Source organism: Barbus barbus, assembly GCF_936440315.1.
Source record: "Barbus barbus genome assembly, chromosome: 16".
NCBI classification, from domain to species: domain Eukaryota; kingdom Metazoa; phylum Chordata; class Actinopteri; order Cypriniformes; family Cyprinidae; genus Barbus; species Barbus barbus.
The window spans coordinates 5750379-5764051 of record NC_136744.1 but is presented as its reverse complement, the minus strand read 5'-3'; the positions used below and the strand labels follow the sequence as shown (position 1 = coordinate 5764051).

The 13673-nt window shown below is 40.6% G+C and overlaps 1 protein-coding gene across 2 annotated transcripts in view; it reads left to right on the top strand.

Moving 5' to 3' along the window:
* LOC306881976 (homeobox protein Meis1-like) overlaps positions 1-13673 on the top strand; it is a 65895-nt gene that overhangs the window by 6298 nt on the left and 45924 nt on the right. For both annotated transcript variants that reach the window (XM_079436378.1, XM_079436379.1), the window contains exon 7: positions 8447-8558. In XM_079436378.1, the coding sequence (XP_079292504.1) occupies positions 8447-8558 (112 nt within the window). The remainder of the gene's footprint in view (positions 1-8446; positions 8559-13673) is intronic.

Here is a 13673-nt window from a genome sequence, read left to right as displayed (position 1 = left end):
TGTTTATAACTCTTTTAACAAAACTCTATCATTTATTTTGAATAAATGAATTATTGAGCAGAGATGAATTTAAGCGATAAAATAAATTAGGCTTATATGAAGACCCCTGGGTACGCAGGTATATAACTTGATAAGAGCAATTTATGCTTTGCTGGAGGCCACGAATACAGATATTTAATTGACTTTAAGATGAAGACATGTCCTATATATTTTTTTTTCTTGACGTGTAACACCTAAATATTAGGGTTAGTATTAAGTATTTACATCTTCACGAAAGTGTGATTCCCCAAAGTAAGCTGACCAACTTTTCAGAAGTTTGTTAATGCGAGGTAGATTCTGTTTCTGTTTTATTATGAATCCTAAAAAAATGCAGCTGGTTAGGATTGTACTCATTTAAAATCTGATGAGCAGTAAATAGAGCTTTAACACTTAAATAAAAGTCAATTTAAATATAAGTTTAAGATAACTAGATTTTTGGTTAACAGCTACAGAGTTAAAGTTTGAATTTAGGTCTTATGTATTTTACATCTCTTTTTTTTTTTTTTGTGGTCAAATTTCTGAGCTTGCTAGGCGGTGACATCCCTAACGAATTTGCGTCGCTCATGCATTATCTCGTTCCATATGTATTTTTAATATATGCCCTTGGGCATTAAGTTGAATTGGACTGGAAAAAAAAAAATCTTTGTGCAAATTCTCAACAATGTTAACAAGAGGGAGATAGGCGGTTCATTTATTCAAAGGCCAATTTATTCCAGCAGGAATACTGCAGCATAAGAAAATCTGAAATATACATAGAATTGATTAAACTCCGCGGTCCAGCGCTGTGCTGTGTTTTCGTCCTCCGTGCAGCGATGCATCCTATCAATAATGTCTCAACTCCAGCTTAGCATTGTTTTGTAAGTATCGAGTGAAGAGAAAGAGGGGCAGAGCTCAGGGGTGAAAAAGTCAGAGCCTCTCTCTCTCTTTTCTCTCTCTGGTGAATGCGGCCCAGCCAGTTTGGATCACGTTGTTTTCCTCGTACTGCGCTGATAAACACGCGGCCATATGAGCCTCAGGTGCCATATGAGCGGAGGGACTAGTTAGCAGCTAGTTAACCCCTTCACTGCGGTCTTCATTCTGGAGAATCTTGTTGAAGTTTTTGATTGTGTGACAGCTACCACGTCACATTAAGTAATCACACTACTGGGAAAAAAACTACAACATAATTTTACATGTAGTATATGAATCTAGTATTAAGTATAGTATAATATTAAACAATATGAGCGCTACTGTAAAGTGTGTAAATATATACATAGACTATATAATGGTTAAACTCTTTAAAACTATGTTTCAAACTGGAACTTATAAGATCACAAGCTTGATCAACCTTCAAGTGTATTTTTGTATAATATAGGCTATAATTCTTATAATGTGTTTTATTGACTTGTTGGAGAAAGTTGGATAAGTTATCTCTGAATTAAAATACTGCATTGGTAAAAAAAAAAAAAAAAACATGGTCACGTGGTATTTTCATTCAACTTAAAACTAAAATATTACTTTTACTACTACTACTAACTAAATAAATAAATAAAAAACTCTAAAATGATTTGTGTGATGGTAATGACGAGAACTGACAATCATTCTTTGTTATAAAACATTAAGGTAATTGTAATTATAAGTGAACTAGAATTATTAAATTAATTTACATTCTTAGGAAGTAGTACAAAGTAGAATTTCCCAGATTTAACAGTTTTTATGTATTTATTATCAAGAAGTTATAAAGACAAAAAAAGAAAAAAAAACTTATGAAAAATAGTTATCTTGAAAATATTTGAGCTTTTCTTTTCTTTTCTTTTCTTTTCAGGGAACAAAAAAAAGTTGTCATAGTTAAAGAATCACTCTCATGATATCTTTTTTTTTTCTTACAATTCTAGTTTGATAATATAAAAGTGTGCTGTGTTACAGAAATAGTTAAGTGAAATTAGTCATGTACCAACAAATACATTAATTGTCGTCAGAGTAATGACTTTATCTTTTGTTTCGGCATGTTTATTGTCTTCTTGTGCCTCAGTGCAAATCAGGCTAATTTGTTTTCCGATTGGCTGGCTCATGGTAACTTGTTTATGACGTATTTGCTCCGTGCTGACGCTCACTGAAGGCAAAGTAAAGAGTCTGAATGCATTTCCATGGGCTGCAGCGTTTGCACAGTTGTCTTTAATTGCAGAGAGGCACTGCCATTTGCTAATGAACTCAAAGCCATGAAAACCTCCGCAGTGCTTAAGACTTCAGTACTGGAGGGCTCTTTAGATTATTCCATGCGGCCTGAAGAGGGGTTGAAATAATTGAAATGCTGAATAGTTTCTCTGTTTGCAGTTTGCTTTCTGTTTTGTTCAGGGCCAATTTAAAAACTAAGGGTGTTATTATAGAGTAAGCCATGTTATTAATGAGAGAGGCCACCCAGAAGATACGTTGTTTTTGTGTTTAATAATTTGTGATACAAAATACAATTTTGCATGATTTATTATTATTTTTTTTTTTGTAATATGCTCAGCTTTTAGTGAATGAGAACATATGGGCCTGTTTTAAACAGGGTTGCATAAATAATGTCACCGTTTCCCTGTCATGAGAGATTCTTTTAGTTGATGTTATAACCTCACTGTTGAATGTATCACTTGTGCTCAAGAAAACATCTTTTTTGCACTTTTTGATGAGAACGGAGTGTACAAAATCTGTTTTTATTTACTCTGTTTTTAATTGAAGTTAGTTAAGCAAAACTTCACGTGCTTTTGTTTTTGTTGTGAACCCAAAGTATTGTCTTTTTAAGTGTAGATTATTTGCTTCTTTTAGTAGTACACTAGTAGGGCAATGTTGAAATTATTACTGTGCTGTAATCATAGTCTTTGTTGAAGTAATGAGAAGGTGAGATCCCTCGTTCTTTATCTTGACAACTGTTGGCTGGTGTCAACGATTCAACAAGTGATATAAAGAACAAATATGTGACTATTTTACCCTTTGAAGAAGTGGCACGGGAATATCAAATTGTGGTTACTTCGATCAGTTAAATTGAAAACAGGCATTATGCATCGAGTTAACTGCTCTTTTTAAAGAGCCGCTCTGAGTTAAGTTTATGAAATTTGTTTAAAAGAATTAGCCATATATATATATATATATACTATTTATAAACATATACTGTTGCTTGTGTGTAAATTTCTCCCAAAATGATAAGTTTTCCATAGTTACACTCAGCAATTCCATATTTTTAAATTTGTCTAAGAGAATGGTCAACGTTGTATTTTTAAGAAATTAAGCTTGAGGATGACCCCACGAATTGTTTTTAAGCCCGTGATGTGAAAGCTATTGTAATTAAAGGAGATGTGTGATTATCCTACAGTGCCGTTAAGGGTGACTCTACTGCTTTTTAAACGAGATCTCACCCACAGGCCATTTTAAGAGATTTCACTTTCTCTGAAGACCAAATCCAAGCAGATTTTTTTTTAAGCAATTATCCCCCCCTCCCCAATTTTGCTCCATTTTGCTTTGTAAGATTTGTTAAAGGAGGTGTTTGGGGGATTGGACCGTTCTAACATTCACCCTCCCTTTTTTTGTTTCTCTGCATGCCATTACTGCATGCCATTACCACATCCATTCATTTAAGAAGCCTTAATGTTTTTGCACAGAGTTGAACCAACAGCCACTGGTCTGTTATCAACATTGAGGATCTCAGCCTTATCAACAAGCCAGAGTAAACAAATAAACAAGTGTCCGGAACAGATTTAGTTTTTGGTTGCAATCCACTGGGCAGAGTTCATGTGTGAATCTTGTGCTTCCCGAGTATTTCCCAGCAGAGCTTGAGTATTTTAGTGAGCTTGTTCAAGTGTCCTTGCTAATCTTGTTTGATGAGGCATATAAAAACTCTCTCTCTTTCTCGCTCTGTGTGTGTATCTCTCTCTCAGTCCGTTTTGTTGTGCTATCTAGATGAAGCCAGAACCAAAAATAGTACAATGTGACACTAGTGGGTGTCAAAAAAAAAAAAAAAGGGAGTGAGAGAGCAGTCACTGTGGCATGAAATTGTAAACATATACTGTTTATGAGTTTTCTTTCCCCTGTGAAGTCTACAGTAACCTGAAACATATTTATTTATTATTATAAATGAATTGGAAGCCCAATGTTCTTTGCATGAGTGCGTGTATAATGTGCAGAGAAAGAGAGCTTCCATCTAAGACCCAACACAATGAAAATGCAATGAATTGGAATGCCTCACCGATCATAGCAGAATCAGAATTTCCAGCAAGGAAAATCTTTTCATGGCGAATTAAGTGGTGGAGGAAGAAAATGGTAATGAAAAAAAAAAAAAAAAGGGAAAGGCACAGATGACAACCGTGCTCCCTGGGCTACGCACTGCAGATTTAAGAACTTTAGCTAAAGCTATGCAGAATAGAATGTGGAAAATTGAATTTACTAAACAATTAAGCATTGAATCAATCTACATCCTGCACTTGAGAAAGAGAAGGACATGAGGAGGGATAGAGAAAAGGAGCAAGGGAAGAGAAAACATGTGGAGGGGGAGGGGACGAAGCCCCCCCCAAAAAAAAAAAAACCCACGACTGAATAAATCCTAGCTAGCTCATTAGAGGGACAGTGAATATATCAAGTGTGTTGTTGTGTGCAGCAGGACAGCATTCTCTCTGTCACGGCACTCATCTCTCCCGTAACCATCTGCATCCACACCGCCTCCACCCGCTGTTCATTTTGGCCCACATATTTACTCCTTCTCTTATGCGCCTGTGCGGTTTCCTCTGGGTGTCTGCTTGCTGGTGGACTGCTCTGCGTTTTGGACATTTTTTTTTATTATTATTATTAATTAGCTGTTAGATCTGTGGTGGACGAGATTGTTGGGGCAGTTATAAATAGACTCGAGTGCACCCTGGAGATGTCACTCACCCTCAGCTGAGACCCTCCCCCATTCCCATGGGGCCGAGCGGCAGCCTCCCACAAGCCCTGCTGCTCTTTTGTTCAATTACAGTTAATGCAATAGTTTGCTATTTTCTCGTTCTAATTATATTTTCAAGTGGGATTTGTTGTGCGTAAAAAACATCCTTTTACGTGTGGAGGCTCTGGTATTCTCGGTCTCCAGGGTGCTGAACCATTCTTTTCCACAAAGCTCTGAATAAACAAGTTCCCTCCATTTTTTCCCCCTCTCTCTCTTTCTTTTACAAAGGGTTGTAGAAACTGGCAATTTCAGTTTTAACTGTTTGCTCCCTGGGCATGTGTTCTAGATTACCTCTTACGGCATACTTTTGGTATGCTGCAGAATACACCATTTTTTTCCCCTGGATATTTAAAAAAAAAAAAAAACATATCTGGAGTGGCTGGCACTATTATGCCTGAAGTTTCTAGGAGACTTGTGGTCAGTCTATAAAATGCAATTTGGATTGTTTCAGAATTTAGGATTTTTTGTATTGTTTTAGAATTTTATTTTATTTTATGTATTATTCACCTAGAAATATTTTGAGTAGTTTTAATTCAAAGAGTACCGTATAAATAAAGGAGAAGAATATTCATGTTTCATATTTTTCTGATAAAAATTTAACTTTTTTTCACAATCGTGTTTGTGCATACGTTTAGTAATAAACTATCTGTGGAGCAAAGCCCTTATTATATTTCCTCAGAAATAGAAAGAAATTAATTCCCAGAGTTCTACTCATTTGCTTATGTAATATTTTGATTATGTTCTCAGTAAGAATACAGTATTTTAACTACATTACACACGTTTAAATCCTGAGAACTGTGAATATTCATTGCAAAACCAGCATTTAAAAACATCCAAAAGTCGGAGTCACATGACGTGCTCATGAACCTAGTTGCACTTGAGTAGAGCTCCGTACGTTTGGCCCCTTTTTGCAGTTTTTTTTTTTTTGTTTTATTTTAAGTTTTATTCATTAATAATACTTTCACTGATGGCATACAATCGGAAACAGCAGGAGTTGTCTCCATCGGCTTCTCTGATTAAGAAGAAATCAAAGTTACCGACCCCGAGCAATATGGTGGACAAGATGGCGAACACTGTTACACACTTTGAGGATATTCTAATAACCGAGTTGACGGCGATGCAGAACGAGTTCGCTTCTCACATGTCAGTTGTTCAGTCGCTGTGCTCTAAACTGGATCTTCTGCAGGGGAGATGAGAGAACAAAAGAAAGTTGTTGCAGATCACGATAGGCGAGTTGCCGCGCTCGAGCAACAGGTTGTGGACTTACAGGATCTCAATAGGCGCAGCAATCTGCGTCTGGTTGGATTGCCTGAAGGTTCCGAAAAGCACTACCCAATGGGCTTTTTGAAAAGATCACTACCGACGTGGCTCCCGTCTCTGGTGGGCATCGCATGTACACAAGGCTCTCTTCAGATCGTGCTAAACCACGGGTTTTCATCTTTAAACTGCTGCGGTACACGGACAGGGAGCTCATTCTGTGGGCCGCCAGACTTCATGCCCTGGTGAAAACATCCGATGGAGCAACGCTGTCTTTCTTTCCAGATTTTTCTCCAGTCACCACAAAAAGAAGTGCATTTGTGCCAATTAGGAAGGAAATGAGAGATGCTGCAACGCTGAAGGTCATTCTCAATCAAGGTGAACCTAAAATGCTACACTCCCGAGAAGAAGCAAGAGATTTTCTCAGATCCCATTCATCCACCAACTCTCATTGAGCTTCAGCAGGACATTTGCTGTCTAATCGGAGAAGAGATGCTCTAAATGGTTAGGTGACTGTGTCTTTCTAACCATTTAGAAAAACACAATAGTGGAGAATAGGAATATTGTATTTCTTTCAGTTTATGCCCCTTGTACTTTTTTCTCTGTTTTGTCAACCTAGCTCTTGAAATTTTGGGATTTTGAAATTGTATTAGATGCAGACACGAATTCTGTAATGTCGCATATACTAGATAAATTTGGACCAAAGGAATCACACTCTCAAGGTCTTTTTTTTCCCGAATATGAATCTGTCATCTTCTCCTAATGGTAATCTCTGTTCGCAAGGATCTTTAAGCACGTTTTCGCATAGTTTTTTTTTTGGGAGTGCCCTTCTCTCTCATCTTTTTGGTCTCACAGGACCTGTTATATTTTTTGGGTACTGAGATATGTTTGACTCCGCGCCATTTTTTCACGAATGACTTTTGGGACTTCACCTTGTCCGTCCAACAAAGATGTTTACTGTTAGCTGCTCTCACAGCAGCAAAAAATTGCTAGTCAACCGTTGGAGTCCTCCTCACACAATGGACGGACAAACCTGGACTGTGTGTTTGTTGGACATTGTCTCGATGGAACTCTCAACTTCTCGTGTGCATGGATCTAGTGTGGAAACTATACGTTTGTGTCATTCAGCGTTTGATGTTGTGTCATCTTTTTTGGAATCCATGTGTAAATTATTTTACTGTGAGTTGGGGTGGGTTCTGAATTTGCACAGTTGTTTTTTGTTTGTTATTGCTGTTTCAGGAAGAACATTTTATAAAAAGTTGTTAACAAAAAGTCTAAAGATTTTCTGGGCCTACTCTTAGGAGTTCTCATCTCTGATAGGCATATTTTTACATCAGAAAAGATGCTGCGGCCTTCATCTCATATTTTCCTACTACAGTTAATGTTACTTTTGTGGAGGCAGCCATTGATAAGAGGCAACATCTGTTTTGTTCTATAGTACAAGTAGACCCTGCATGGGGCTGAGTGTGTGCAGGCCCCGGCTCGCCATTGTTCCGTCCACTTCTCTTTATCCCCATGTCTGCTCCATTTGCCACATACCATCCGCCCAACAGCTGACACTTTCTCTCTATTATACATCTAAGCTTAATTGTCAATAGGATTTCTCTCTGGGTTTTTCTTCCTCCTCTTCCCAACTTGAAGGAGAATGGCTCTTATTTGATTTCATTTTGATTCGCTAGGCCAGCAAACTGGCAGACACGCACACACTTATACCCTCCCTCGCTCTGGGATATAAGAGTGGTGACTGACTGGCTCTTGTTGTATTCAGAGATCTCAAGTTAGCTAGTATGGACAGGCATGCACATCTTAGCTGCTATTGATAATTCATCTGTCTTGGTTTTTATATTTCGTTTCTGGATTATGGATATCCTGTCACTGGTAATACAATGTTTTTTATGATGTTCTTTAAAATAGTGCAATTGTGCATTCTGGTCTGTGAAATGAAAAAGAAATGTCTATAAGAAAGCCAGCGATTGTGTGGCGTCATTAAAATGCTCAGTGACAGGGTTTGATTCAACCGTTCCTGTAAACTGTGCTGACTGAATTGTCGTGTGATGTTGTAGGGCCTGGAAATAGGATGAAAAACAATGAAATGAGGAACATCTGATAAAGCCAGCTGTCTTTGGAGCATGGGACTGTAGCCTGTGTGTGTTTCTCTGTGATCTGATGCCTGATTGTGTGCCTTATTCCCAATCTGTTTCTCTCTCCCTTTCCGCACAGACTTCATGGAACAGAGACCATGACGATACAGCTTCTACACGCTCCGGAGGAACACCAGGACCATCCAGCGGAGGACACACATCGCACAGCGGTGACAACAGCAGCGAACAAGGTAAGGATCTGAGACACCCTTTGATGCATATTAAAGGGATAATGTAGTCAGCCTGTCATTGACAGTTACTTATCAATTATACAAATAAAAGGGCAGGGAATATTGATTTTAGTTTATTAAATAAATCACAGAGTGATAGGAAAGAAACTAGCACAGTTAGGTAGAAAATACAGGACAACGATTAGTTGCACAATACTTGATTGAAACATTGACCAATCAGAGTCAAATATTCCAGAGAGCAGTGTAGTAAGTATGCTTCTATGGAAATGCTACTGACTATGCAGATGTGTCCAGCTTACCATCTGAAGCCGAGCATGTGTATGGAGAGAGTTAAAGCAGATGTTTAGGCCGCTGCTAGCTGGTCATGTGGCGTAGGTCCATCAGCTGGTTGTGATAAGACTGCATTAATGAGCCTTCCTGGGCCCATATGGACAGGGTGTCTGAAGAAACCGCTGGTGACGACAGTCTAACAAAAGAGCTTTTACACTGATGGAGCTTTATGCGTTCTGTTATATTCCAGATGAAGATTCTGGAACTTTCAAAGAGAAATTAAATATTCTCCAAAAAAAACAAAAACAAAAAAAACACCTCTCTTGGGTATCTTCTTGGTAGGATTTCTCTCTCAACGGAATAAAAGCTAACAAAAGCCAACTTCATTTCAACTGTAAACTGAGTCATCTACTGTTTGACACTGTGATTGGCTAGTTCTGTGGTATAGCCAATGAAAACCAGTGTGGGAGGTGCCGGATGGAAGGGTGGAGGAGGGTTTCAAACAAACTGTAGGCAAAAATCAACTTCATTTATTATTGAAAGGGATGTCAAGGCAGCAGTTTGAGGGCTGCACAGCCAGCAGGCAAAGCAGGAAGAGAGCAGAAAGGACCACATTATGTTTCGGATGACTGAGCAAGAGCAGGAGAGCAATAAGAAAGAGGCCGGCACAGCCTAGTCAGTCAGATGGCCAATGACTAATGGCCCGGCTGCTCACCACACTCTGATTGGATGCCTTAATGAGCACATTTTGTGCCGAGTTTGGGCTCCTGCTTGCGGTGACCTTTGCTCTTTATTGACCAAAGTGACACGTCATTTTTCACATACTTCCAATTATCGCCAGGCTTTTAATGTTCACCCCCTCCTTCCTCCCCTGACGTTCCCTCACCCCAGTGTTTTGGATGAGTGTTTGTTGTGTCGTACGCTAGCGGGAAGAGGCAGAGCTATGAACCTGGACATATGCTGAGTGTGTTCAGCATGAACAAATGACCCAAGCATTTCAGCCCCTTCAGTCTTATTCACGCCAGTGGAGGTTTAGTGGAAGTATTATGTTAATGTGGGTTAATTGCTGATTGTGTAAAGCAGTGCTGCTAACTGTATTAGCATGTTCTGTAAGGAGTGACTTCATAATCCCAATAAGACCATTGTTCTGCTGTTGGCCAAGAAACTCGTGCCAATATGTCCCCAACTGGTCCCCTCACTCACGCTCAGACACCCCCCCCCCCCCCCCCCCCCTCTCTCTGTATTGTGCTTCTTTCTATGTGCTTATGCTTAATAATTAGCATTAACAAGCTATCTATGTTACAAATATCTGTACAACTTCTGTAAAAAGGCTTGTGTTGCTACTGGACGTTTCCTGCATGTTTAAAACCAAAAAATGTCAGTGAATGAAATGAGAATGGCTTCTATACAGAAACGGCATCATATCAAACAAGGATACGCCTTCGAACTGCATAGGAACATTGTACCCACATGCATAACACAGTACATCTGTAATCCATCAACGTAGAGATTGGCACCATAGCTGATGGTTCTAGTGGTTGCCATCTGCACCATGTTTTCCATACCGCACCTAAATAGCATCTCAGTATGACTGAGGACAGCATTTTCCTTGTTCGTGATTCTGTACCCTTCAAAGTGCGAGTGTCCCCTTAAGGGAGGAGGATAAAGCCCGCTCCTCCCTCTCTGCGCTCACAGAAACTTTCTTAGCGGAGTCCAGCAGAGACTCAGCCCGGCCCATCTCTAATTAGACCCCATTTATTAGTGTGGTGTGCTTGTATGCACCCGCCTTTGTTTAACAGCCGCCCTCTCGGGGGATATCTTCTTGAATTGTATCTTGAAGCCATCTTTTCTGAGTGTCCACCCTCAGTGGGTAAAAAGAAAACAAATCATTATTATGGACTGCTGAGTATTGCTCGTTCTGGACTCTTGGCAAGGCTAGCGCCCATCCAGATTAAAAGAGACACCCTTGGGCTGCAGCGGGAATGCAGGCGATATGAGCCCCTACCAAAAAGGGGCAGGGCACGTGGAAAATGACATGCTCTCACATACGCAGAGATCATGCTGAGTGTTTTGAAAGGCTTTGGGTTTCCTCTGCCTCATCAAAGGGTCTGGGAACAAGGTGATGACTACAGGAGTCAGATATGTATCAGCAATTACCAGGACCCATTTGCGAAAGGCCCCATGTGTGCCAAGTCAAATAGTTCCTGTGAGGCTCTTGTTATTGTCTGCATAAATTTACATGCAGAGCCGTGGACTCCAAAACTGTACTGCGGTAAGTCTATGGGAGCCAGTGAGAGCTCCAGTGAGTTACTCAAAGCAAGTTAAGAAGTTTATTTACTTCGACCGAACTCTACAGGAATGACTATTGACAAATGCGACCATTCGGCTGCGGTGTAAACAGGTCAATGTACAGTAAAAACCCACTGAAATGTGTGAAAAATTTTTCTGCTGTAATGTTACATGGTCTTGTCTGGTGCTTTTACTTGTGTCAAGAACAGCTGCAGCTAAACTTCATGCATCAAACTGATCATTATTTTGTTAGATTGATTGTGGTGAGTGCTGTTGTCATCATTGACTTAATGGTCAGTTTGCTAACGGCTTGTGTGAAGGTCAGTCTGAGCGAGAGCTCTCATTGGCTCCCGGCCACCATTACTGATCTGCGATTGGCTGGCATCAGAGACTGACCAGCAGACATGGCCTCTGACAGGATGCCAACGAACCTCGGAGCCTGGATCCGCCCACCTAGCCCCCGCCTCACGTGTTTGTCAAAGTCACCCGTTAATTGCAACGATTGTCCAGCAGACTGGAAGAGCCCAGCCCCTTTCTCTCTCACGCTTTCTTTCTGTCTCTGAGTGCCGCCTGCATGCCTTTGCATTTCTCATGCGCTATTTTCAGTGCTCTCCTCAATTGCTGAGTGCACTACAATGCTGATCACTTTCCTTTTTGATTTTACAGCAGGGTTCTGGCTTTGTTTAGCTCAGTCACTTTGAGCTGTTAAGAGGACGCCTCTCCGTTCGCTTGTTACTGTCTAGATGCCCTTGCTCTTTGACTTTGTTTTTTTGCTTTAATCGTGCCTGGTGTATGCTTCAAAGAGCAATAGGAGCTCTATGTTGTCATTCAGGTGTAGTCAGTCAGTGGTTGTTCCTGCCTCACTAGATTCTCCACTGTGCATGCAAAAGTGCTGCACACAGGAGGGGGAGGCTGAATGCTCTCTGCGCTCCCCGTGTATTAGTGGCAGCACGTTGGTGGAGTAATCTGGTTAAATCAGAGGCATAATGGCTGATAAAAGGTGTGTGGTTTTTATAGTGCAGAGATCCAAGAGCGGCACCGGGCGGCCCGAGCAGCCCCTGCTGTTTTCCTCTCTCATTCACATCACACAACACATCATACACAGCCACAGAAGGAGCAGAGAAGAAAGAGAGAGAGGGGAAAGCATAGGGAAAGCAAGGGATCACAGGAAAGAGAACAAGGTGCCAATTCCAGTAAGTGTTTGGAAATGCATGTGCTTGACAGGAAGTACGAAATCAAAGAGCAGTTTTTATTTCACACAACACATCCCCTTCGCATGATGCTCTCATGAATTTCACATTGTGCCTGCAAATGGCTATATTTAGCCATTACGACAAAGTCAAGGAGATGCCAGCCGGTGTCAGTGAGGGGCACAAATGGAGCCGTGTCCTCAAGAGCCACTTGGTAGTTTTGTTAGGTTACCTAAGGGAAGGATCCAGCCTGCCGAACCGAGGGGAATCTGAACCACTGGCGTGTTTATGACCCCACTGAATCTCAGTAGTGATGGCACAACCAACAAGCTACCACTTGTTTCTCCGAATACGATCAGTGCCAATTGTTTTATAGCCCCACTCCTGATAAGACTCTGTGTACGCACTGCGGTCCCATGGGGAAAAAAGGGGAAACGCCGCCGGTTCCCACACCAAGGGGCAGTTTGCCTTTGGGATTAGCCTGATGTCCTGTGTCATGTGGGAAAAGGAGAGTGAAAAGTGAGAGAGTGCAAGCAAACAACCTGTAACCCCCCCCCCCTTTCCCCATATATCAGCTGTTTCTTCTGCTTTTTTAATCATTGCCTTTAACTAGCTTTCATAGCCTGATTGAGCACCTTGTCTCTGGGCAGATAATACTCATAAAGCTGGTATGATAAAGTGTCACTGTTGTGTTTGCTCCTCTGTTTGCTCTGGGATTTAACTACTGCTGAAGTACTTCTCTTCTATCCCCTCACCCACGATCATGTGAACTCTGGGAGGTGGCTGGCTATAGCACTGTTGACATCTTTCTCCTCTTATATCCACTCTTCTTTTATTCTTTGATATGAGAGTTTGGTTTAATGTGACTGTTACATCTCTTCTTGTCATTTTGATGTGGGCAATATACGTGCCTCTAGTGGCACCTAAAAGAATTGCAATTATTTAAATAACCCAAAATTGTCTCAAGCTATTTTGTGGGGTGGGACTGCTTGTTTGTTCTAACAATGGAAGACAGGGGAGTGTTTGAAACATGTCATAATTTTTGCAATTCTCTGTGGTACCACTAGTAGTGCAGAAATTACACTCTTCACCTTTAAGGATGTTTAGCCCCAGGGAGAGGGTGTTTCGGGTCGGACTCATTTGCTATGTGCTCAGTTTAAGTGGGAAGCAGATGTTAAATTTAGATCAAATGCTATAATTGTGGTGTGTTAATGATGTAGACACTTTGCATCTGTCTCCATGTGTACAGGAAGTCCTTCTAAACCAATCCTTTTTTTCTTGCCAAAACCAGATTGTTGGTGTTTGCTAAATATTCCCTTTACAGCCACTCACTGTCATCATCGCTCATATGCTTCCAAATTCTCAA